At 46.0% G+C, this 27,751-nt stretch overlaps 1 protein-coding gene across 3 annotated transcripts in view; it reads left to right on the top strand.

Annotated features, from left to right (window-relative positions):
- LOC141270647 (uncharacterized) overlaps window positions 1–26,816 on the top strand; it is a 102,578-nt gene extending 75,762 nt beyond the window's left edge. For 2 of the 3 annotated variants that reach the window (XM_073680734.1, XM_073680733.1), the window contains one exon: window positions 24,429–26,811. In XM_073680734.1, the coding sequence (XP_073536835.1) occupies window positions 24,429–25,600 (1,172 nt within the window). In that variant the 3' untranslated portion in view covers window positions 25,601–26,811. Of the gene's footprint in view, window positions 1–24,428 lie in introns of all 3 variants that reach the window. The other variant, XM_073680735.1, reaches the window with a different exon arrangement.
- Window positions 26,817–27,751: the final 935 nt, after the last annotated feature.

Raw genomic sequence — 27,751 nt, 5'->3', positions numbered from 1 at the left:
GACCATCAGCTTGGAAGTATGGTTTTTTCACACAAGCAAGGGCATGTGTCATTGGCTGCGTATGTCACATGTCCTTGCCCTATAAGACCCAGCCATTTTCCACGTCGCCACCATTTTCTCACTGCTGCAGCTGAGTGTTAGACGGCACCACTGCTGCTGTGTGCGCGCTATACAGTAAAACTGTGTGAATTGCAAGCGAATTTTATCTGAAATAGACAGGTTGGGAGTAGTGACTAGTTGTAATTGCAGCCCTTTTGAGGGCTAGGTTACATCAGTTCCTATCACTTTTTGCCAGGCAGGTCTGTTTTAGTGCTGTGCAAGTGTTTTTCACAGCATTTGGCTAAATCTAGCTAAGCAAATCCTTTTGGGCCTCTTGCAGTGTGTGTTAGTCAGTGGAGTAGCCTATCTGTGTTGCAAGCTACACCACCTGTGTATGTAATACAAATTTTTTACTGCACCTAGCCAAGTAAAACCTTTTGGGCATATTAGCAGTGTGTGGTACTCATTCTATTAGGCCATCTATACTAAGCTCCACCAGCTTTCAAATTACTAATAATTTTTAGCTGCATCTTGCCTGTAAAATAATATTGGGCATATTAGCAGTGTGTGGTACTCATTCTATTAGGCCATCTATACTAAGCTCCACCAGCTTTCAAATTACTAATAATTTTTAGCTGCATCTTGCCTGTAAAATAATTTTGGGCATAGTAGCAGTGTGTTGTACTCATTCTATTAGGCCATCTATACTAAGCTCCACCAGCTTTGAAATTAATAATAATTTTTAGCTGCATCTAGCCCGGAAAATAATTTTGGGCATAGTAGCAGTGTGTGGTACTCATTGTATTAGGCCATCTATACCAAGCTCCACCAGCTTTCAAATTACTAATAATTTTTAGCTGCATCTTGCCTGTAAAATAATATTGGGCATATTAGCAGTGTGTGGTACTCATTCTATTAGGCCATCTATACTAAGCTCCACCAGCTTTCAAATTACTAATAATTTTTAGCTGCATCTTGCCTGTAAAATAATTTTGGGCATAATAGCAGTGTGTTGTACTCATTCTATTAGGCCATCTATACTAAGCTCCACCAGCTTTGAAATTAATAATAATTTTTAGCTGCATCTAGCCCGGAAAATAATTTTGGGCATAGTAGCAGTGTGTGGTACTCATTGTATTAGGCCATCTATACCAAGCTCCACCAGCTTTGAAATCAATAATAATTTTTAGCTGCATCTAGCCCGGAAAATAATTTTTCTTCCCAATAGTGGTAGCAATAGAAATATGGGGCGCGCGCCTGGCTAACAAAAATATACGCTTCATAACAAAAAACACCAGCCTAGCGCACTGCATTAATAAGATGGCATCATCGTCTCTCCCAGTGCTAGGCCTACTACGCCAGCTAGCATTCCTGTGCCTAAAACACAATGTATGGGTCCGCGCTAGCCACGATGCTGAGGGGTCTAACGCTGCTGCTAACCCTTTATCACAATTCAATTGGCAGATTTTCACAGAGCTCCTCCCCAACGCCCACCCATCGGGCAACAGTTGCCCACCCTCTCTATGGGATCTAGTGGCGAATAGTTGATGCCATTAATCAAAGCGTCAGTTGCCCCGTCGACGTGGAAAGCATACGGTAAGGCATGGGAAGAGTGGACACGACTAGTAGCAGGTAGACGGGTTGACCAATGTGAACAAGCCAGATTACAAGTCCACCAGCTAATGATGAGGGGCATATCAGGGGCGTCAGCGCAGCGGTGTCTGATCGGAGTAGCATTTCACTTCCAACAACTGAATTGGGGAGATGTGACAAAGAGATTCATCATCAGACAATCCATAAAAGGGTGGAAAAGGGGTCAGCCAAGTCAGGAGTGTAGACGTCCCTTCCCGTGTCACTTAAACTGATTTCTCACATCATATCCCTAACACCATTAACATGACACTCACAATTTGAAGCAACACTACTGTGTACTGCATTTGCGATCGCCTTCTTCGGGGCGCTATGCATAAGCGAATTAGTCCCTCAATCCAAAATTACCACCAGTGGAGGCTTATTACACCAGGACATAGTCATAGCCAATAATGCAATACGTCTACGCATACGCAAATCGAAAACGGTTCCAGCAGGCAGGGGCACTTGGGTACTTCTACAACCCACAAATGGTACACTGAGTCGGGTAACAATAGTAAAAACATATATAACCATCAGATCACAAAGTAATTTCTTCCTATCACACATTGATGGAACGCCATTATCAAGATACCAGTTCCAAGCTATATTTAATAAATGCCTAACATCGGCAGGGAACCACCCCAAAGATTATGGGACACACTCATTCTGCATAGGCGCGGCTACGGAAGCAGCAAGAGCAGGACTGTCAGAAATGGAAGTTTAGAGGATAGGGAGATGGCGATCCACGTGTTTGGCGAGATACATAAGACCGGACTTGTTATCCTAACGTGGTTTGTTTTTTTTTACAGGTGACTTTAAGCCAACAGTGTGGGTGATAGGCCACTCGTATATATATTGGGCAGAAAAAAGGGCGAAAGTCCGCCCAGGCGGGAGGAAATTAGAGTTTCATAACACATATTTCAACTGGAGAGGTATTAGAGGCCTGCAATGGCCACAGGTACTAATGGAGGTAATCAAGGTAGGGAGAGAGGCAAGAGGTCTGGTCATCTTAGTTATACAGGCCGGGGGAAACGACCTAGGTCATCACAAGAGCGCATAACTAATGGAACTAGACACTGAGCGCTTCAGAGAATTTTTCACAAAACTAACTATAGTATGGTCAGAGATTGTGCCGATAGCGGTATGGCAAGGTGCGCGAGACATCACGGCCATCGAACGGACAAGGCGGGTAATAAATATTCGGATGGCAAAATTTAGAAGTGACAGAGGCGGTGTAGTGATACGACACCGACAACTGGAAGGAGATAAAGCAGGCCTCATACGGCCCGACGGTGTTCACTTAATGGATATTGGACTGGACATATTCCTGTCAGGACTCCAGGACGGAGTGGAACAAGCGTTAAGAGTGATGGATGAGGGTCAGAGTCCTGCATACGAGTACGCAGGATCCTCCGTGGCCTGGAAATAGAAAGGACATGTTGGAGAGTTACACTTGTTGGCCAACTTGCGGAGACACAGGGCATGCTGCAACAAGGTGAAGTATTTTAGAAATAAAATGCCTTTCTAATGGAATGAGTATAAAGAGTTAATAAAGCTGTGACCGATCCTCACCCATCCAGTTGTAAGAGTTACATTATTGTATTGTCAAGGAAAGGGGGGCGGTAGGGGGGCTGAGCGTCTGGGTTTGGTTGGGGGTCCCCACAGTCTGCCTAGACTAGATGCAGTTAAAAATTCTTATTAGATACACAGGCGGTGTAGCTTGCTTCAGAGCCGGGCTACTACGCTGACTAGCAGACACTGAAGCTTTGGAGCAGACCTCTGAGTAAACAGCTCTTCAGACTCAACCATCTGTGTTACCCCAAACCATAGTGTATGTAGTTTCTTACGGTTAAAAGGGGGGGGGGAGCGACCCAACCCATCTGGAATTGACGATGCCAACGTCACGTAAAACACAGCAAGGGGACTCCAAAAAGAGTCTCCATTTTTTCCAAAAATTGTGGCACAGACACCACTTAAGTGGCATCAATTGCCCCAGAGTTGCTTAAAACGGTTGGTGAGGTGATTTTACCAAATCCTCAAGCTTTTAGTCTCCCCAGGATGACACAGGGGTAGAAAAGTCCTTGTGGATCCATGATTTGTTCATCTTTATGAACGTGAGTCTGTCTACATTCTCAGTGGACAGCCGCGTGCGCTTATCTGTCAGCACACCACCAGCAGCGCTGAACACATGCTCAGAGAGAACGGTGGCTGCAGGGCATGACAAGATCTCCAAGGCGTGAGTGGCGAGCTCCGGACATTTTTCCAGATTAGAAACTCAAAATGAGCAAGGGTCCAGTGACACAGTCATGGCTTCGATGTTCACTTGGAGATACTCCTGTACCATCCTCTCTAGGCGTTGACTATGTGTCAGACTTCTTGTCTCCTGTGGCCTTGCAAAGGATGGTCTAAAAAAGTGGTGAAACGATTCCACAAAATTGCTGTTACCAGCAGATACTGTGTTACTGTTACGGTTTGAGTGATGAAGACTCGACAGTCCCACGGTTGGCAAGTTAGAACTGTGAGATTCACTACGTGCACCACTGGTGTTTTGTGGAAAAGCACATGTAAGATTCTGCAACAGCCTCTGCTGATACTCCTGCATGCGTGAATCCCTTTCTATGGCAGGAATTATTTCGGCAAATTTACTTTTGTATTGGGGATCTAAGAGTGTGGCAACCCAGTAGTCGGGATTACTTCGAATTCTGACAATCCGAGGGTCATGTTGCTGGTAGTGCAGCAAGAAGGCACTCATGTGTCTTGCGCATCCAGGAGGACCAAGTCCTTGTTGTGTTGGTAGCGAGGTAAGAATCATGCTTCCTTCCTCTGCCCTCTCCCCCCAACCTCTCACAACAGAAATGTGATCAAGGTCTCCCTCATCTGATGAGTCTTCCATGCCCATCGCCAGTTCGTCCTCCACTTCGTCCTCGGTTTCTGCACCTTCCTCAACAATTTGGCTGCTAACATACGCCCTGGTTAATCCCTCTCCCCCCCCCCCCCCTCCCATGCCTGCCGCCTTGGTGCTGCCGACCGTCTGGACCTTGGAGATGTTATCCCTTCCGCATACGACTCCTCCTCTACTTCCTCCACCTCCTCTTGTCCCACCACCTGACTCCGAATTCTGTTTAACATGTGCTCCAGCATGTAAATCAACGGAATAGTCATGCTGATAATGGCATCGTCAGCACTAAACATCTTCGTTGCCATTTCAAAACTGTGCAGAAAGGTGCATAGGTCCCTGATCTGAGACCATTCCTGCAGCGTGATTTGCCCCACCTCTGGATCTCTTTGGCCCAGGCTATACGTCAGAACGTATTGCACCAGGGCTTGTCGGTGCTGCCACAGTCGCTGCAACATGTGCAGAGTTGAATTCCACCGTGTCGGCACATCGCATTTCAGCCGGTGAACTGGCAGGCCCAACGACTTCTGTAGAGATGTAAGTCGTTGAGCTGCGGGATGCGAATGGCGGAAGTGAGCACACAGCGACCGTGCCCTCTGCAGAAAGCCATCTAGTCCGGGATAGTGGGCTAAAAATTGCTGGACAACCAGGTTCAACATGTGAGCCATACAAGGCACGTGTGTGACATTGCCCCGGCGAAGGGCCGCACCCAGGTTTGCAGCATTGTCGCACACGGCCTTCCCTGGTTGCAGGTCCAGTGCAGACAACCATTCATGAAACTGGGTCTCAAGAGCTGACCACAACTACTCAGCTGTGTGACTCACATTTCCCAGACATTTCAATGTAAACACCGCCTGATGCCGTTGAGCCCTGCTGCCAGCATAGTAAGGAGGTGTGCAGGATTCCTTCTGCGCAGTTAGAAAGCGGGTGGCATTACCAGACAGGCTTTGGGTGCAGGTGGAGGACCGAGAGGAGGTTGAGGAGGCAGAAGCAGTGGAGGAACTTCTAGATAAAGAGGATTGACACACAACTCGTGGGGACGGCAAGACTTGGACAGCAGCCCCTTGTCCTGCTGTCACCATAGTTACCCAGTGCCCAGTCAGCGACATGTAATGCCCCTGTCCATGCCTACTCGTCCAAGTGTCTGTGGTGAAATGCACCCTGTCACACACAGAGTTTCTCAAAGAAGCGGTGACGTTGTGTGCGACATGCTGGTGTAGCGCAGGCACACCTTTCTTTGAGAAGTAGTGCCGACTGGGCATCTGGTACTGGGGCACTGCGACGGACATAAGGTCTCGAAAATCCTCTGTGTCCACCAGGCGGAAAGGCAGCATTTCTGTAGCCAACAGCTTGCAGATGGTGAAATTCAACCTCTTAGCTTTGTCATGGCTAGGAGGAAATGGTCTTTTACTTGTCCACATCTGAGGGACCGAGGGCTGGCTGTTGTGCTTAGATGGGGTTGAGTAGGGTGTCCCCGGCAAACTGCCGGTCTGTGAGGAAGATGCAGGCGGAAAAGTTAGGTTCCCTTGATCCAAAGGTGGTGCTCTCGATGTCGGAGAGCGCTCAACACCAGCTGGTGTTTCCACTTCCCAATGAAATGATGACCTGCCAATCACACTGGCTGTTGCAGGTAAAGAGGTGGCAGGTCTGCGTCCAAAAACATGTGTGACTGCTGTCCCCCCAGTCACAGAGGATGAAGAGGCCGCGGATGCACAAGATGGGGCAGACGGTTGGCCCGGCCCGCTAGGCCGCATTGTAGCACAGTGAGCTTCCCACTGCAACTTATGCTTCATATCCATGTGACGGTTCATGCATGAAGTACTCAAACTATGGATTTTTTGGCCTCTACTTAGCTTTTGGTGACAAATATTACAGATCACACGAGTTGGGTCATCCTTATCGATCTGAAAAAATGCCCAGGCTATGCAAGGCTTAGAGCCCATGCGACCTGAAGAGCCACCACGACTTGTGGTCAGAGGCTTAGTTGTGGTTGAGGATGCAGTTGTTGACGTGCTCCCAGTACTCCGTCTCTGTCCAGGAAGGCGCAACCTAACCTCGTCGTCAATAGCATCTGTGACGCCCAGCTGCGCTTGGTATCACAGATCCTAGAGGAGTGCATTGATGGAATCCTCCACAAGAGGCCCCCATAAACATTCACACATCTCCACCTTCCACCTCAGACCAGCAGAGGGAGCCCTTTAGGGATATAAATAGGGAAGGTGGAGCTAGGCAGTTCAGTTCCTCTGAAGAGTTCCTGCAGTAGAGAAGCCTAAGAGAGGTCAGTCTGCCGTGGAGCTCAGTCTAGTCTAGAGAACTCAGTTAATAGTTCAGCAGTGGAGCACGAGGCTCCTGCTAGCTAGATTCAGGGAGCCCAGTTAGAGCTTAAGGTGTGCCGGCGTCATAAGATCTGTGAAGAGCGGCAAGCTGCCGTTAGTTTGTATAGCCTAGTGAGGGCCCGAGTAGGCCGAAGGCGAGTGGAGAGTTAGTACATAGGGGACAGAGGAGCTTAACCAGCTCACCCCGAAGCATTTACCGGATCCGAGCTTACCGGGATCTCTATGACCCAGTAAGGCATAACCGGAATCCCTGGAGAACTACAAGTCCCAGGATCGCTAAGGTGCTGATACGTAACAGAGCCAGGAGACGCTTAGGCCCCGCATACTGGGAGCGTGGAAGGCCCTACCACAAGGTCAGCCAGCGCAGGACAGAGACAAAGTTAGGCCTAGCTCCAGGCAGGTCAGAAACGTACTACCCAGAGGCAAGAAACAGGAGGCCCTACACCCGCTCATTGGGGAGGATCCTGATATGCACCCTTCACACTACAGTTCTCCGCGATGTGCCTGAATTTCCACCAGTAAAAGGTACTGAAGTGACTACCGTGTCCATTCCCTTTCTTGCTCTGACCCAGCTGGGTCTCGCCTGTCCTACATTCCCCCTGCATATGCTGCCCTGAGGCCTAGCTCCACCTGTGGGGAGCTATTCCATCGAGCTGCCTTATCACCGGCCTCAGTGGACTGCTGCAGCGCTGGTGCTTCTCACCAGATACCACATGTGGCGTCACGAACTCTTATAAAATTAACAATTATCCACCCTTTTAAAGAGTGACCCCAGGGTACGGGCCCGGGAGCCGACCACCGCGACATCCCCAAGGCCAGGCAAAGGCCCGGGTACCGAGTCATCCCCATCCCCTGGGCTAGTCACATCCTCCTCCACCTCCTCTGCTGACCTCATCGACTGGCTGACTGTGGGTTGACAGTAAGTGGGATCTCCAACCTCGTCATCATCACCCTGTGTGTTCTCACACCCGTCGTCCTCAGAGCCAACCTCTTCCTGCCCTGACCGAAAAGTCAAGTTGTCGCTCCAATCAGGTATTTGAGTCTCATCATCGTCTTCATCATTGTCTCCACCAACAGGAGTTACAGTTTGGGAACGAGGGTCTACATTATGCTCAGAACCTTCTTCATCTGGTCCTGGATCCGACTCATAAAGATTCTGGGCATCAGTGCAGATCATTTCCTCGTCTGGATTAACAGAAGCTCTGGAGAAGACCTCTGATTCCCAGGCTATAGTATGAGTAAACAGCTCTGCAGACTCAACCATCTGTTCTACCTCATACTCAGACGGGCAGCTGGAGACTTGGGAGCTGTGAAGAAGCAAGTGCGATTGGGGTGACACCTCTGAGGACTGGAGTATTTGTGATGTTGAAGTTGAGGTGGAGGAGAGCCCACTTGAAGGAGCACTTGATATCCGTTGAAGCACCTGCTGTTTTTGTGCCTCATCTGGAATTTGTAGCGATGGGCGTGTCCGTAAGAAAGGGATCGTATCACATTGTCCACAAAAAGAAGTAGACATCTTAGTTTGGCTGGAAGATGGTCTTTCTTCTGCAGATGTTACTCCCCCCCAATGCGGGGGGGCTCGACCCACCAGCGGACAGGCACCAGTATTGGGAGAGGGGGGCTGGCCGACAGGGTCCACCGCGGCTCTGGCACAAACCCGGCAACACGGAGGTGCACGGGCAGGAACGGACTGGCCGTGTCAGCTTCGCACTCCAGCGTAGTCCCTCTGACCGCTCGCGCCCGTAACCTCAAAGGGATGCGCAAGCGGCTTTTCTTCCCAGGGCTGTTCCCCGCCCAGCAAGAACGTGGGGGAGCTCAGGTCGGCCTTCCACTGTACTCCCTTACCTCCCTCGCCCTCTTTCCTTCTTCCGTTCTCCATCTAACCCCTCGGCTCTGTGGTGTCCGCTCTCCCTCCAGCTCTCTCCTTCTCACAGGTGGACTACCGCGTGTATTCACACTGTGGCGAATCTTTTGGGCCCAGGCATAAGAAGTTGTCGAGGTAATGGATAATATGTGCCCCCTTAGAAACGTCCATTACAGCCCATTCGATGAAGCAACTAAACGCCTCAAATAGTGAGCAGGATCTGGACCACCCCATTGGCAAACAGCGATCTATATAGTATGCTCCTTCCCAGAAGCCGGCCAATAGGTGGACACTATTCGGAGGCACAGGTAGTAAGTAACCGGAACGCCGCATCAATGTCTGTTTTGGCCATTAGGGTGACCCTTCCCAACTTCTTGATCCGCCTGATTGCCTTGTCAAAGGATGTACAGTATATACTACTGTACTTGGTTCCGCGTCGATGTTGTCGTTTACTGACCTGCCCCTTGGATATGACAAATGGTGGATTAGTCCGAATGTATTGGGTTCCATTTTTGGCACAACTCACAATGGGGATACCACTACGTCTTGTAAGATAAGTGTTCTGAATGGAACCGCCATTCTACCTAAAGATACTTCTTTTTTTAATTTCCTTGTCACGACGTCTGGGTGTTGGTAGGCTGATTTTAGATTTTTACTCCAGCTTTTCTTGATTTTAGAAGGGCATGACATGCCTATATCTGTGTTCTCCCCCTCCTTTTACTCCTCCACCTCTTTTCTTTTCGCATGACTATATGTACTTGTCACTTTTCCATGTGTTAGTTGTGTCTTCTGAGCAGTTTGTCAGCTTTTGGACACCTTTGAAGGTGTTTTCTATGTGTTTCTATGTGTTTTTGTTTGCCTGCCATTGGTTTTAACGGTGTTCAACGAACAGTTCGACGAACAGTTCGGCGAACATACGGGTGTTCGACGAACCGAACCGAACTCGAACACTACGGGGGTGGCTCAACACTACTCACTACCAGGGCTGTGGAGTTGGTAAGCCAAACCTCCGACTTCAACTCAGACTCCTCAATTTCCATGACACAGACTCCGACTCCACGACTCCGACTCCCTCATACATGGCTCATGTTTAAGTGATAAATTTACTGTAGCACAGATTCATGTCAGCTAAAAGTCTAGACCCTTAGATCAGGAATAGGACAGACATTTATAGGACATTTCATAACTGTCCCAAATTCTTATGAAAAAAATATTCCCCACAAACTGCATTGAACTACTGTATCCAATTTATTATATATTTTAGGAGTTGGGGTCAGTCCATTTTATACTGACTCCAACTCCACCAAAATGGACACAGACTCCGACTCCACAGCCCTGCTCCCTGCAGGAGTGTGTGCCTTAAAAGTGTGCCTTAAAACTAGATGCCTCCCAGTTATTGGCCGGAGGCATATTCAGAGTGCGCTCTGCCCCTTTAAGAGCCAGGAAGCGCGTAAGTACCAGGTGCACCGCCAGAAGTCCAGCAAACTGTGCGCAGTACCTGGGAGCTGGGGATCGTGGCAGGACAGGGTGACGCCGCCAAGCAGCTGCGGCGGTGTGGGCCGGCATTAGTGTTACAACGGTCCCACCCAGCCAGCACCACCTGCTACAGGCAGCCTGCACGAGCGCTAGGCCCCTCACAGCAACAACTCGCCAAACCAGCCAGGACCCACTCTTTTCATGTAGCGAGCCAGTGCATGAAAGGAGGAGACGAATGCTTCTCCCGCGCCACCACCCATCCCCACGCTACAGATGAATCACGCTCTTCTACCAGATGGTGTGATGATGAACCCAGCATTAGTAATGGCAGAGGAGGATAGCTGCCAGACGGTAATTGTATATTTCTTTAGTTTCAATGGTGGTCCAGCTTCTGACTTGAGGCCTAGGGATGTATTGATTTAGAATAGATGTCAGTGGGCTTCACCGCGTGTAATGTAAGAACATCCCAATACTGTGCCTATTTATCCATATCCTAAAGGTTATTGGATTAGTCTTTTCTCGTTGTGGTATGGTAAGCTGTTCTGTACTCAGAGAATCCTTTTCTGTACAATAAAAAGTGTTCAATGTCTATTCTATGGCTGCGGAGTTTATAAGTATAATTCATCTAACACATTTATTGCGGCTCATTATTGGCATTGTGGTACAACAGTGGGATTGTCGCCCTCTATCCGGTTTCAGTTCTAGATTGCAACTCCAGGGAGGTACTTCATTGGGAACAGTTTTGTTACGAGAAGTGTGTGAGTCCTGTACATCCAGTTTGGTCGTCGCTGATGTCTCCAAAAGGAGGGAAGCGGAGTCAGTACCCTCACACGAACAGGGCGATGGTTCCTGAGACCTGCCTACGGGATCTTCACCCCTAGAGGATGTATCGGTTTCTACAGTGGCATGTAAAAGTTTTGGAACCCCTAGTCAAAATTACTGTTATTGTGAACAGTTAAGCTAGTTGAAGATGAAATGATCTCTAAAAGGGCTAAAGTTAAAGACGACCCATTTCCTTTGTATTTAAGCAAAAAAATATGGATTTTCATATTTTACATTTTCAAAAAGGAAAATGAGCCAATGTAAAAGTTTGGGCACCCTGCATGGTTAGTACCTAGTAGCACCCCCTTTTCCAAGTATCACCGCTTGTAATGCTTTTTGTAGCCATCTTTCAATTCTTGTTTGAGGGATTTTCATCCATTCTTCTTTGGAAAATTCTTCCAGTTCTGTGAGATTCCTGGGTTGTCTTGCATGCACTTTTTTGAGGTCTAGCCACAGATTTTCAATGATGTTCAGATCAGGAGACTTTGATGGCCATTGTAAAACCTTCAGCTTGCGCCTTTTGAAGTAGTCTATTTTAGATTTTGACGTGTGTTTAGTACCATTATCCATTTTGTAGAAGCCATCTTGTTTTCAACTTCAGCTTTTTTCTACATGGTGTTCTATTTGCATCAAGAATTTGTTGAAATTTCATTGAATCCATTCTTCCCTCTACCCATGAAATGTTCCCCATGCCATTGGCTGCAACACAACCCCAAAGCATGAGTGATCCAACCCCATGTTCTTTTCCTGAAATTTTGTGCCCTTTTATATTCCACGCATACCTTTAATCATTGTGGCCAAAGAGTTCTATTTTAACCTCATCGGTCCACAGGACTTGTTTTCAAAATGCATCAGGCTTGTTTAGATGTTCTTTTGCATATTTCTGATGCTGAATTTTATGGTGAGGACACAGGAGAGGTTTTCTTCTGATGACTCTTCCATGAAGGCCATATTTGTGCAGGTGTCTCTGAAAAGTAGAACAATGTACAACAGCTACAGAGTCTGCTAAATCTTTCTGAAGGTCTTTTGCATTCAAGCAGAGTTTCTGATTAGCCTCTCTAGCAATCCTACGAGCAGGTCTCACTGAAATTTTGCTTGGTCTTCCAGACCTTATCTTGACCTCCACTGTTCCTATTAACTGCCATTTCTTAATTACATTTCGATCTGGGCAAAGGGCAATTTGAAAACATTTTGCTGCTTCTTATAGCCTTCCCTGCTTTGTGGGCCTCCACCATTTTAATTTTCAGAATGCTAGGCAGCTGGTTAGAAGAACCCGTTGCTGCTGTTTTTGGCACAAGGTTAGAGGAGGCTGGGTTTTTATAAAGCTGAGAAATTTGCATCACCTGACCTTTCCTAACGATGATTGTAAACAAGCCATAACCCTAACAGGCTAATTAAGGTCTGAAACCTTGGTCAAAGTTATCTGAGCACAGAAATCTCCAAGGGTGACAAACTTTTGCATCAACCCATTTTCCGTTTTGTAATTTTTAAAATGTAAAAAATTACATATATATATATAATATTGTGGTAGATCACCCTGGGGTGGAGATATGGAGAACAACCTCCCACTCGCTCTATGGTTGTTCTAAAAAACCAAGCCCTTAAAAGGGCTGCTTAACCCCTCTCAACACTTAGTGTGCTGGAGCAAAACTTCTGGGTTTACAAATCACTGAAGCTAATGGCCTTAGTGAAAGATACCTCCACTCCAGCACTTTGCCAGTGACTTTGTCACATATATCCCCCCTCCTCTGCCCAAAGTCGGGGGGTTTGGCACTTTCACTCGCTAAACAGGGAAGTCTGGACAAAGCCTCTGCGTTACCATGTAGCTTTCCAGACCTGTGCTCCACATAAAAACTAAAGTCCTGGAGCGCTAGAGACCACCTAGCACCTGTGCATTCTTCCCCTTCCTTTCCCTCATCCATCTCGGGCGCATGATCTGACACTAGCCTGAACTTCTGGCCTAACAGGTAGTACCCCAACATGTCAATTGCCCATTTGATGGCCAAACACTCTTTTTCTACGAGGGCATAGTTCTTTTCAACACAGCTCCTAAACCGACCTCTGAGACATCCTTCTGAATCACAAATGGCTTAGTGAAGTCAGGTGCGATCAAGACCAGCTGTTTATATAAGACGAGCTTCAACTCCTGGAACGCCATCTCTGCTTAAGAGGACCATTTGGCCATTGACGTCTCCATGCCCTTAAGGAGATCAGTCATGGGGGCGGCTATCATGGTGAAATTCGGGATAAAACGCGCATAGTATCCCACAATTCCCAGAAACCTCTGAACTTGCTTCTTGGAGGCCGGTTGCGGACAATTTTGGATAGCCTCCACCTTATTTACCTGCGCCTTTATTTTGCCCCTTCCGGTGATGTAGCCCATGTATTTTGCCTGTTCTTTCCCCATGGCGCACTTATTTGGGTTTATGGTAAACCCTGCCTTCCTCAGCGCATCCAGTACAGCCTGGACCTTCTGGAGATGACTTCCACAATCCGGGCTGAAGATCACAATGTCCTCAAGTAAGCTGTAGCATACTTTTTGTGAGAGGCTAGGATCCGCTCTATGGCCCTCTGGAAGATAGATTTGGTTTCCCTGCAGACTGAACGGCATCCTTGTATACTGCTTGGCATCCTGTAGTCATCTACTTGGCATCCTGTAGTCATCACAGAAATGCCACTCGTCATCTGGCTTCGGCACAAGGACAATGGGACTGGACCAGCTGCTTTTTCACTCCTCGATGATACCCAGGCTCAACATTCTCCTCACCTCCTTGGAGATCACCTCTCGGCGGGCTTTAGAAATCCGATAAGGCTTTTGGCTCACCCTCACATGAGGTTCCGTCAGAATTTCATGTTCCAGAACCTGCGTACAACCTGGCAGCTCCAAAAACAGGTCCCAGTTCAGCTGAAGCAGCTATCTGCACTGTTGCTTCTGGGCCAGTGACAGTGTCTCTGCCACTGTGACATCCTCAACCCTGGCTTCAGCATGGGCCTCAGGCATGTAGCTTCCACCGGTTCCCTGTCTCGCACGGTTTGAGCAGGTTAATGTGGTACACCTGGTATGGCTTTCTTCTCCCTGGTTGGTGGACCTTGTAGTTGACGTCACTCAACTTTTCGACCACCTCGTATGGCCCTTGCCACTTGGCCAGGAACTTACTTTCCACCTTGGGGATCAACACCAACACCTGGTATCCAGGGCTAAACTGTCTCAGTCTCACTGACTGATTGTAGACCCTTGCCTGGGCCTCTTGTGCTTGAAGGAGGCTCTCCCTCACAATCAGCATCACCCTTATGGTCGCTTCCCAGGTCTCCTTTGCAATGTCCAGAAGTCCCCAAGGGTGCCGTCAGTAAAGCTGCTTGAAGGGTGAGAGCCCCGTAGAGGCCTGGGGAACTTCCCTAATTGATAATAGTAGGTAGGGGGAGTAGGCAATCCCAGTCTCGGCCATTCTTTTCCACGACATTCTTAAACATGGACTTTAGGGTTTTGTTGAACCTCTCCACCAGGCCGTCCATCTGCGAATGGTACATGGATGTCTTGAGTTGTGTAAGATTCTACAGATTACACAACTCCCTCATCACTTTGGACATGAAAGGAGTTCTTTGGATAAGGATCTCCTTCAGCAGGCCCATCTCGGGCCATCCAGAAGATATGGACTAGCTCTCGCGCTATACGCCTGGCAAAGGAGTTTCTCAGTGGTACTGCCTTCGGGTATCATGTTGCATAGTCCATTACCACTAGGATGTACTGGTGCCCCCCCCCGGGAGAATTAACCAGGGGCTCAACAAGGTCCATGGCAATCTGGTCAAATGGGACCTCTATAATGGGCAATGGCACTAAAGGGCTGTGGAAGTGGGATACTGGAGCAGTTAGTTGACATGTAGGGCAGGATTGGCAGAAATTAACAATCTCTGTGACATCCAGGCCAGTAGAACCTCTTCAGATGCCCACCCAACACATGCGAATGGGCCAAGTCTAATACCCTATGTCTATAGGGACCCGGCACTGCTCTATCACTTCCCCTTTTGGTTTAGTGACCTGATAAAGCAGCTCCTCATTCAAGGTAAAATATGAGAACCTGGTGTCAGCCCCTGGCTTTTGAGCAACCCCATTTATTACAGTCACATTATCAAATGCACCTTTCAATGTAAGATCCTGCATTTGCGCAGCACCAAAATTCCCCAAAGAAACCCACAATTCCGGAACTTCATCATCATGGTTCACTGTCTCGTCCTTGTCACCAGCAATGACACATAGGGGGAACTCATCCGCTTCCGACTGCAATGGGGATTCTTCATGCACGAATCGGCTCCGGTCTGAGTTAGTGGGCACCCCCGCTTTTCCCCACAAGTCCAAGAACAAGTAGCAAGTCTCTGGCTACCCCAACCTTATGGGATTCAGTCCCATGTTTCATTTTTATAGTCAATCGGGCGATGGGGTAGCCCTTGGTGTCCCCGTGGATACAGCGGACACCCACGTGCTTCCCTGGGATCAACTGTTGGGGGAGTGTGGCCCTTACCAGGGTCACCAAACTTCCTGAGTCCAGCAGTCCTGATACTAGTACACCATTTATGGTCACGGGACATGCCTGTGACCCCTCACTGAGCTGATAGTCCACACTGCAGGCGGGATAGGCATTATGCATAGTATGAGCACCGCCTCCCTATGCTGCAGTCCATTTGTTCAGAGGACATAGGACAATTGGCTGGCTATGTGTTCAGGACCGTGACACCTCCAGTAGAGCAAGTCTTTGCCAGCAGCATTTGGCTACCCCTCAACAACTCCTTTGGGAGGTTGGATTCCCCCCAGATGTGGCTCTACTACCCATCTTTAGAGGTTTAGGCTCCTTCTGGGTACCCCAGGATGGGGATGCAACACCGCCCAGCTCCTTAGGAACCTCTCAACCACCTGATATCTTTCTACTAGGCCAACCAAGTCATCTGCATTTTGGGGGTCCCCGTGGGCAACCCAGGTCTGCATCGGCCTGGGGAGGGAGTGGATAAACCTATCTATCACGACCCGCTCTACCATCTGGTCTGGGGTGGAGGACTGCGACTGCAACCACTTTTGTACCAAATGCAGGAGATCAAACATTTGAGAGCAAGGGTTTTATCACCGCAATATGCCCAGTGGTGGACCCTTTGAGCTCGGGCAGACATGGTCACCCCTGAGCGTGCCAGTATCTTAGTTTTTAATTTTGAATATTTCTGGGCATCCTGTAAGGCCAGGTCATAATAAGTCTTTTGGAACTCGCCAGACAGATAGGGGGCCAGCAACTCTGCCCACTGCTCTGGCGGCAGCTTCTTCCGCTCTGCTACCCGTTTGAAAACAGTCAAAAATGCCTCCATATCATCCCATGGGGTCATCTTTTCTATGGCTTGTCTTACCGCTTTCCGGACATACGAGTCATCACCTGGACATGGGGGAGAGGCTGCCGGCCTCCCCTGAATTGCCTCTGTGAGCAATTCCATCTGCTGCTGCTGTTCTTGTTGCTGCTGCATAAGCAGCTTACTTGTCTCCTGCTGGGCTAGCACAAAGTGTTTAATCAGGTCTTCCATGCTCTCTGTCGTAGTTTCCTGGCTTATGGCCGCCTTTACTTAGCACATACGGATTGTCCACAGCCGCTACACTTTTCCTGGAATGTTGCCCGCATTCAAAACACCTGTGGTAGATCAGCTCACTCAGCTGCACTTGGAGGTAGACACAGGAACACTGTTTCTGTAAATTTCTCAGTTGCTTATTAACCCCTTTACCCCTGAGGGTCGTTTGCACGTTAATGACCGGGCCAATTTTTACAATTCTGACCACTGTCACTTTATGAGGTAATTACTCTGGAACGCTTCAACGGATCCCCCTGATTCTGAGATTGTTTTTTCGTGACATATTGTACTTCATGATAGTGGTAAAATTTCTTCGATATCACTTGCGTTTATTTGTGAAAAAAACGTAAATTTGGCGAAAATTTTGAAAATTTTGCAATTTTCTAAATTTGAATTTTTATGCCCTTAAATCAGAGAGATATGTCACACAAAAAAGTTAATGAATGTAACGGGTCTGGGAGGCGGAACCTCTGAGCTACTATACAAGGGGGCGGTCCTTGTAAGGGAGCGGGTGGCAACCAGGGAAGACGGGCAGGCAGTCACAGCAGGTGACCGGGACAGTCTCTGAGTGAACGGGCTGGAGGTCACGGCAAGTGACCGGGGCAGTCTCTGGGTAAAGGGTAGGTACGACCTGTGATGGCAGAGCCTCCAGGTAGGCTAGCAGGCAGATGGTAGATGTGTGCTCCCAGGTGAGCAAGCGAGAGTCTCTGGAATGGCAGGTGGTCACAGCACGTGACGGCGGAGCCTCCAGGTAGGCTAGCAGGCAGGTAACAGGTGTGCGCTCCCAGGTGAGCGGGCAGGAGTCTCTGGAATGGCAGGTGGTCACAGCACGTGACGGCGGAGCCTCCAGGTAGGCTAGCAGGCAGGTAGGAGGTGTGCGCTCCCAGGTGAGCGGGCAGGAGTCTCTGGAATGGCAGGTGGTCACAGCACGTGACGGCGGAGCCTCCAGGTAGGCTAACAGGCAGGTAGCAGATGTGCGCTCCCAGGTGAGCGGGCAAGCTGGTCCATAGACAGACTGACAGGAGTTGGAGGGCAGACCGTCGGACCTCAGGCTAGCAGGCAGGTAGCAGAGGAGCGCTCCCAGGTGAGCGGGCAAGCTGGTCCTTAGACAGACTGACAGGAGTCGGTAGGCAGACCGTCGGACCTCAGGCTAGCAGGCAGGTAAGCAGAATATCAGGCAGGAATCAGACAGCAAACTGGCAGGAATCTGGCAGGTAACTGGCAACGGGACCTGAGGGCAGAAGCAGAGTAGTGAACAGTGCAACAACATTGCTCGGGCACCTCCATTTTGGAGGAGGTGCCTTATATATGGTGAAGTCCTCCGGCCATTGGCCGGGGACTCCTTAGGACGGCGCGCGCGGCCCCTTTAAGAGGGAGGGAGAGCGCGCGCGCCCTAAGCACAGTGGCCGGGAAGGAGCGCGCGCTGCCAGCAGAGCGGGAGGAGGACGCCGGGCACGGAGCAGAGAGGTGAGGGGAACAGCGTCCCTGCCTAGCAGAGGGCAGGGACGCCGGCGCTACAATGAATAACATTTCCCACATGTTTACTTTACATCAGCACAATTTTGGAACCAAAATTTTTTTTTGCTAGGAAGCTATAAGGGTTAAAAGTTGATCAGCGATTTCTCATTTTTCCAACAAAATTTACAAAACCATTTTTTTAGTGACCACATCACATTTGAAGTAACTTTGAGGGGTCTTTATGACAGAAAATACCCAAAAGTGACACCATTCTAAAAACTGCACCCCTCAAGGTGCTCAAAACCACATTCAAGAACTTTATTAACCCTTCAGGTGCTTCACAGGAATTTTTGGAATGTGGAAGAAAAAAATGAACATTTAACTTTTTTCACAAAAATGTTACTTTAGACCCAAATTTTTTTATTTTTGCAGGGGTAACAGGAAAAAATGGACCCCAAAATTTGTTGTGCAAATTCCCCTGGGCAGATACCCCATATGTGGGGAAAAACCACTGTTTGGGCGCACAGCAGGGCTCCGCTTGAATAATTAGCGGACACCATGTTGTGTTTGGAGAGCCCCTGATATGCCTAAACAGTGGAAACCCCCCACAAGTGACCCCATTTTGAAAACTAGACCCCCCCCTGGGAACTTATCTAGATGGGTGGTGAGCATTTTGAACCCCCAGGTGCTTCACAAATTAATGCGTAAAAATGAAACGTTTTTTTTTTTTCACTTTTTCATTTTTATGAATCAATTTGTGAATGGAAAATTGAATGGAAAATCCGCTCAAATTGTTAGCGGACACCATGTTGCGGTTGGAGAGCCCCTGTGTGCCTAAACATTGGAGCTCCCCCACAAGTGACCCCATTTTGGAAACTAGACCCCTCAAGGATTTTATCAAGGGGTATAGTGAACATTTTAAACCCAGAGGTACGACACAGAATTTGATAACATTAGGTCATCATATTGAATAAGTTGTCATTAGTCTTGAGCGCAAGTACTCGCTACTTGAGTTTGCATCGGGTACTTGGGTATGCACCATGTACTGCATGTGCTCGAGTGACATGCTCGAGTCCCTGCCCCGCATGTTTCACGGTTATTAGACACCCAAAAAAAAACATGCGGTTATCGCTCATGCATGGCAGGCAATCCCCGCAAAGTTTTTTTGGCCGCGAAGTATATGGGGCGGAGACTCGAGCATGTCACTCAAATACCCACTATACTCAATGCATACCAGAGCACCCGATGCAAACTCAAGTACCGAGCACTTGCGCTCAGCACTAGTTGCCATATCGCCATCTTTTTTTCTTACTTTTGAAAAAAATCCCAACCCCAACCCCAGCCCAACCCTAACCCTAACCCTAACCCGAGAGTTTATTTTTTACGCCGTTCCTCGTGCGGTATAAGTGATTAGACGACTTAATTCTTCGGGTCGGTGCGATTACAGTGATACCAGAATCATATGGGGTTTTTATGATTGACAGCTGTCACACACTAAAAGACGCATTTTTTTGTAAAATCTAGTTTTTGCATCGCCATATTTTGAGAGCTATAATTTTTCCAGATTTTGGCAGACAGTCATGTGATGGCTTGTTTTTTGCGGGATGAGTTGATGTTTTTATTGGTGCCATTTTCAGGCATGTGACATTTTTTGATCACTTTTTATTCCGATTTTTGGGAGGCAGAATAAACAAAAAACAACAATTCAGGAACTGTTTTTTTAAATTTTTTTTTATTCTGTTCCGCGTGTGGTAAAATTGATAAGGTAGCTTTATTCTTTGTGTCAGTACTTTTACAGCGGTACCACATTTATATAGTTTTTCTATGTTTTGGCACTTTTACACAATAAAAGCTATTTTATAGAAAAAATTATTTTTTAGTATCACTTTATTCTGAGAGCTATAACTTTTTTATTTTTCTGCTGATGGAGCTGTATGGCGGCTTGTTTTTTTGCGGGACGAGATGACGTGTTCAGTGGTAGTATTTTTATTTATATTCGTCTTTTTGATCGCGTGTTATTCCATTTTTTGTTTGGCGGTATGGTGATAAAGCATTGTTTTTTGCTTCGTTTTTTTTTTTTTTTTTTTTTTTACCGTGTTCACTGAAGGGGTTAACTAGTGGGACAGTTTTATAGGTCAGGTCGTTCCGGACGCGGCGATACCAAATATGTGTACTTTTATTGTTTTTTTTTTCATAATATTTATTGATGGGTACATTATATTTTTATTTTTGGTGGATTATTTTTTTTATTTTTTTTTAAATATTTAAACAATTTTTTTAAAATTTTTTAACTTGTTTACTTTGTCCCACTCTGGGACTTTAACTTTTTTTTCTCTGATCGCCTACATGGCACAGGAATGAAGCACCATCCCTGTGCCGTGCAGGCTGTCAGCGCTGCACAGGGAGAAGATAATTTGGAAATGCACTGCGCATGTCCAAAAAATCTTCCTGCTGTCTGGTGACCCGGATGTTGTCATGATGACATCGGGTCGTCATGGCAACATCCTGGAAGCCGAGGCAGATAGCGCTGGAGGCCGGAAGAGGAGGTGAGTATACCGATCACCTCCCCTTAGCCACCGCAATGCTGCGATCGACTTCGATCGCAGCATTGCGGGGGTTAATGTGCCGAGAGCGGTGCGGGACCGCTCCCTGCACATAGCACCGGGTGTCAGCTGTGATAATCAGCTGACACCCGGCGGCGATCGCGCCCGCACAGCCTGTGTGCGGGCGCGATCGCGATGACGTACTAATATGGCACAGGCTTTTAAAACCCAGTGCACAAACGCGTATTAGTACGTCATAGGTTTTAAAGGGGTTAAAGCACAACATAAACCACCGTAAAGTCCATCAAAACAAACAGGCCTTTCTTGGCATAATGGGTAAGCAAAAGAAAATTGGATAGCCCAGTCTGGAGGCCTGCGAGGATCCGCCCGCACAGGGTTAGCAAAACACACGCTGTTCAGGTTAGCACAATGACAAGCTCCTTTTTCTGGAGCTAGCCTCTCCAGATACACTGAATGCCTCAGCAGGCTGTCTGTTTAAACTTCAGACCACACCCTGGAGTGGAGATATGGAGAACAACCTCCCACCCGCTCTATGGTTTTTATCAAAAACCCAGCCCTTAATATGGCTGCTTAACCCCTTTCAACACTTAGTGTGCTGGAGCAAAACTTCTGGGTTTCAAAACAGTGAACCTCATAGCCTCAGTGAAACATACCTCCCCTCCAGCACTTTTTCAGTGACTTTGTCACATATACCCCCCCCCCCTGCCCAAAGCCGGGGGTGTTAGCACTTTCACTCTCCAAAACAGGGAAGTCTGGACAGAGCATCTGCGATACCATGTAGTTTCCCGTGCCGGTGCTATTTTTCTGGTATTGCTCCTGTGTGCTGTCAGGAAGGACATACTTGAAATTAGACCTACCGGTAATTCTATTTCCAGGTAGTCCCTCAGGACAGCACCATTATTTCTCCTTCGTTATGTTTTACCTGTGAGTTTCTATTGGTTCCTATAGACCATTTGCATCCATCCGTCTGTGGTAATTTAAAAGACACTGGAGGATGGAGGTGGGAGCGGCCTTTCGACCTCTCTGTTATCCCTGTATAGTCAGTTCCCCTTTTTAGGATCTACTGAGTGGATTTGGGACTTTTTTTTATAGCATTCTAATATGCTATAAAAGAGGCCCTATTGGTGTTGGCCATATTTTATATGGGGAAAACCTGGTGACAGGTTAAAACATAAAGGTCTGATATTTTTACCTTCAAGAGCCTGAAAGATGTTTTCTCTGTTATGAATTCTACTAATGTCCATTATATAAGAACTTGTATTGGAGCCATCCATTGTTGAGTTTGAGGGGCCAGAAAATAAAAGTCCGCCTTTTATTACAAGAGTAAGTGAAGTTAACCCTTTAAGAACCAGAGTATTTCTCATTTTTGCACTTATGTGTTTTCCTTTTCTTCTTCCAAGACCCATAACTTTTTCTGTCTTGTCGACATAGATGGTTTAGTGCTTGTGTTTTTGTGGGACACGTTTTTAGTTATGAATGACCCTATTCCGTTTACCATATAATGTACTGAAAAACAGGGGAAAAAATTCTTAATGCAACAAAATGTTGAACTTAGGTTTTGCTTTCACAGCGTTAATTTTGCAGTAAAAATGGCTGGCGACATAATTGTCCACATCAGTCTGATTACAGCAATACTAAACATTGATCAATTTTTTTTTTCTTTTAAGTGATGAAAAATTATTTGGAATATTTTTCGAGACCCATTTACCGATCGGGTAAATTTTTATTGGTATAATTTTGGCCTACATAAAAAATTTTTGCTGGTGTATTATTCCAGTATAATCTGAGATCTGATGTTTGATTGTCAACTGGTTTTGTGTACATAACTTACAATTTCTATATACAGTGCATTGTGAAAGTATTTGGCCCCCTTGAACTTTTCTACCTTTTGCCACATTTCTGGCTTCAAACATAAAGATATAAAATTCTAATTTTTTTTTAGGAAGAATCAACAACAAGTGGGACACAATCGTGAAGTGGAACGAAATTTATTGGATATTTTAAACTTTTTTTAACAAATTAAAAACTGAAAAGTGGGGCGTGCAATATTATTCGGCCCTCCTTGAGTTAATACTTTGTAGCGCCACCTTTTGCTGCGATTACAGCTGCAAGTCCCTTGGGGTATGTCTCTGTCAGTTTTACATATCGAGAGGCTGAAATTCTTGACCATTCTTCCTTGCAAAACAGCTCGAGCTCATTGAGGTTGGATGGAGGGCGTTTGTGAACAGCAGTTTTCAGCTCTTTCCACAGATTCTCGATTGGATTCAGGTCTGGACTTTGACTTGGCCATTCTAACACCTGAATATGTTTATTTTTGAACCATTCCATTGTAAATTTTGCTTTATGTTTGGGATCATTGTCTTGTTGGAAGATAAATCTCCGTCCCAGTCTCAGGTCTTTTGCAGACTCCAACAGGTTTTCTTCCAGAATGGTCCTGTATTTGGCTCCATCCATCTTTCCATCAATTTTAACCGTCTTCCCTGTCCCTGCTGAAGAAAAGCAGGCCCAAACCATGATGCTGCCACCACCATGTTTGACAGTGGGGATGGTGTTTTGAGGGTGATGAGCTGTGTTGCTTTTACGCCAAACATATCGTATTGCATTGTGGCAAAAAAGGTCGATTTTGGTTTCCTCTGACCAGAGCACCTTATTCCAAATGTTTGGTGTGTCTCCCAGGTGGCTTGTGGCAAACTTCAAACGAGACTTTTTATGGATATCTTTGAGAAATGGCTTTCTTCTTGCCACTCTTCCATAAAGGCCAGATTTGTGCAGTGTACGACTGATTGTTGTCCTATGGACAGACTCTCCCACCTCAGCTGTAGATCTCTGCAGTTCACCCAGAGTGATCATGGGCCTTTTGGATACATCTCTGATCAGTCTTCTCCTTGTTCGAGATGAAAGTTTAGAGGGACGGCCGGGTCTTGGTAGATTTGCAGTGGTCTGATACTCCTTGCATTTCAATATGTTCGCTTGCACAGTGCTCCTTGAGATGTTTAAAACTTGGGAAATCTTTTTGTATCCAAATCCGGCTTTAAACTTCGCCACAACAGTATCTCGGACCTGCCTGGTGTGTTCCTTGGCCTTCATGATGCTCTCTGCACTTGAAACAGAACCCTGAGACTATCACAGAGCAGGTGCATTTATACGGAGACTTGATTACACACAGGTGGATTCTATTTATCATTACCAGTCATTTAGGACAGGGTTCCCCAACTCCAGTCCTCAAGGCCCACCAACAGGTCATGTTTTCAGGATTTCCTTAGTATTGCACAGGTGATGGAATTATTGCCTATGCAGGTGATGCAATTATCACCTGGGAAATACTAAGGAAATCCTGAAAACATGACCTGTTGGTGGGCCTTGAGGACTGGAGTTGGGGAACCCTGATTTAGGACAACATTGGATCATTCAGAGATCCTCACTGAACTTCTGGACTGAGTTTGCTGCACTGAAAGTAAAGAGGCCGAATAATATTGCACGCCCCTCTTTTCATTTTTTATTTTTTTTAAAAAGTTTAAAATATCCAATAAATTTCATTCCACTTCACGATTGTGTCCAACTTGTTGTTGATTCTTCCCAAAAAAATTAGAATTTTATATCTTTGCTTGAAGCCAGAAATGTGGCAAAAGGTAGAAAAGTTCAAGGGGGTAAATACTTTTACAATGCACTGTATATTTTAGAAATGTTATACAAATATATTTAAGAATATTTTATTAAAAAATAATAATCTTTATTCTTGGCAGATGACTGTACCCGGAGATCACAGGGACAAGTGGCATCTGCAATTTTTAAATCAGATGACCTTGAAATCACACAAGATATAAGTGAAGTGAATGCCGTTACTCCAGATATATTATCATCCCTTCACAGCAAAGATCTGTCATCTGATCCTTTTAAACAGGTCCAAACTTCTGTTTCATCACAGACTATTAAGAAAAATAAAAGACACACAAGATGCGTTAAAAATCAAAGTGCTTTTACAGCAAAGAAGCCATTATCAACTGCAGAAAATATAAATATTTTTTCCTTTAAAATGTCTTTTGTTAATCATGAAAAAATTGACACAAAGGAGAGAAGATTTTCTTGTTCACAGTGTGGGAAATATTTTAACCATAAATCATATCTTGTTAGACATGAGAGAGTTCACACATTGGAGAAGCCATATTCATGTTCAGAATGTGGGAAATGTTTTCATCGGAAACCACATTTAGTTGGCCATCAGAAAACCCACACAGGGGTGAAACCTTTTTCATGTTCACAATGTGGGAAATATTTTACAGAGAAATCAAATCTTGTTAGACATCAAAAACTTCACACCGGGGAGAAGCCCTTTTCATGTTCAGAATGTGGAAAATGTTTTAATCAGAAATCAAGTTTAGTTGTCCATCAGAGAACTCATACAGGGGAGAAACCTTTTTCATGTTCAGAATGTGGGAAATGTTATGCTTATAAATCACATCTTGGTACACATCAGAAAACTCACAAAGAGGAGAACCCTTTTTCATGTTCAGAATGTGGGAAATGTTTTACGGAGAAATCAAATCTTATTAGACATCAAAAACTTCACACCGGAGAGAAGCCCTTTTCATGTTCAGAATGCGGGAAATGTTTTAATCAGAAATCTGGTTTAGTTATCCATCAGAGAACTCACACAGGAGAGAAGCCCTTTTCATGTTTAGAATGTGGAAAATGTTTTACAGAGAAATCAAATCTTGTTAGACATCAAAAACTTCACACCGGGGAGAAGCCCTTTTCATGTTCAGAATGCGGGAAATGTTTTAATCAGAAATCACATTTATTTGTCCATCAGAGACCTCACACAAGGGAGAAGTCATACATTTTGACAAATTGTAGAAAACAACACATAACAGAGACAGTCAAAGTAACGACAAATGAGAAAGGAAAAGCAAGTTAGAGCTTACATTAAAATTAAAATATATGTAGTTCCTAATACACATCTTATCTGAAAAGCAATATAACATTAGCATTAAATATTTCATATTATTATATATTTGTATATTTACTATATGGACAAGAGCATTACAACCCCCTCACCCTACACCCCCCCCCAAAAATACCCAACATTTCTTCCTCTTTTTTTCCTAACACCCAATCTTAGTGACCTGCCATTCATTACAGTTTCTTTAAATCCACAATCTCCATGACTGAACAAATGTCTTTAGCTTTAGTATATTACAATAATAAACATGTTCATGTTGCAAGTTACATCTATAATCCATTCCTTCTTTATAGGAACATCTGATGGAATCCATTTTTGGTAAGCACTTTCCGTGCCAAGTATAGTAGCTTTTCACCATCATTAGGAACTTATTCCCTTTTCTATACCCCAATACACATATTATTGGGTTTAAGAGGATTTGATTTTAAAGGCTTCCTCAATTGTCTCAATAACCCGATATTCCAAAATTTACACGTTATAGCATAACAATAACTTGATGGGTTAATCCGACACTTAGGACAATCAGGGTCCCTTTTGTTATTCATCTTTGACAATACCTCTGGTGTTAAAGAAATCTTATGTACAATGAACAATTACAAAATTAAATACTTTGGATTTTTGTAAAACAAAGTCTTTGACCCCAAATAATTAAGACATACAGCAATAAGAGGCACCAAATTCATTGAGTGGCGTCTTTTAATGAATTTGGCACATCTTATTAGTGCCATGCACCTCACCAGAAATAGTACTCCAGTCAGGCACCAGACTAACATTATTGATTTAAGAAAACAAGAAGCAATCAGATATATTTTAATACAGGTTTTTTTGAACAGAAACAACAAAATGTCTGCCTCTGTCTTCTTTCCCAATCCAAAATGCGTAAGATTATCTCTACAGAGTGAAAAAGAGAGTAAAGCCCTCGTCTCACATAGCGATATCGCTAGCGAGATCGCTGCTGAGTCACGGTTTTGGTGACGCAACAGCGACCTCACCAGCGATGTCGCTATGTGTGACACTTTGCAACGATCAGGCCCCTGCTGTGAGGTCGCTGATCGCTGCAAAGTTTCCTAGACCATTTTTTGGTCGTTGCTCTCCCGCTGGTCAGCACACATCGCTGTGTGTGACCAGCGGGAGCAGCGATCAGGCTGGTAACTATGGTAAACATCGGGTTACTAGGGGCACACGCGCACTTAGTAACCCGCTGTTTATCATGGTTACGAGCCTGCTAAAGTGAGCGGTAACCTCCCGCTTACTGTAGCAGAGTGGTAACCATGATAAACAACGGGTTACTAGGAGCGCGTGTGCCCCTAGTAACCCGATGTTTACCATAGTTACCAGCCTGCTCCTGCTTCAGCAGGCTGGTAACCAGGAGCAGGACATCGTGGAAAGATTCTTTCCACAATGTCGCTGCTCCCCTGATCGTTGGTGAGCCAGCCTGTTTGACAGCTCACCAGCGACCACGTAGCGACGCAGCAACGATCCCTGACAGGTCGTATCGTTGTCGGGATCGTTGCAGCGTCGCTAAGTGTGATGGGGCCTTAATGCTCATCGACACTACAAGCTCCAGATAACAGCTACTTAGTAAGACAGAGAGGGAAACACCCATCCACAGATCTTATAACACTCCCAAAGGCAGATAGTAAAGGAAACACAGGTAGTGGTGCTTAGCTTATAGTCAGAACTATGTTGTAATACAGGTAAGAAAAATAAAGAGCTGACCTTTTACTGAAGCATGAAATTGCTAAACCGGGAAGATGGAAACCCATTCGGCCAACGCTGATTTGAGTGAACACTTACTTTCTCAAGGCCTCATCAAACGCTCTTTATATGAACAAGATCAGTGAGTCTCATTTTACTGAGTAGAGAAGCTTCAGGGACAAAGACCCCATCTCGTACTAACACGCTGGAGGCTAGGCCCGAAGTATCCAGCCACGGTGCCCAGATTCTTTCATTTTTGGCTTTGTCATTTCTTTTAGAATAAATCCCTTTCTCATACAGTCCTGTAGTAATGAATTTGTTAATCACGTTTTGTAGGAGGGTTCGTCTGAATCCATCTAACTGTTATCAATTTATGCCATAAACAATAAACATCCTACCGCAGTTTTA

Source organism: Phyllobates terribilis, unplaced genomic scaffold (genome assembly GCF_046119375.1).
Source record: "Phyllobates terribilis strain yellow unplaced genomic scaffold, ASM4611937v1 Scaffold_5__5_contigs__length_657084704, whole genome shotgun sequence".
Classification (NCBI taxonomy): Eukaryota; Metazoa; Chordata; class Amphibia; order Anura; family Dendrobatidae; genus Phyllobates; species Phyllobates terribilis.
The sequence above is the reverse complement of the archived record's forward strand: the minus strand, read 5'-3'. Positions and strand labels throughout refer to the sequence as shown.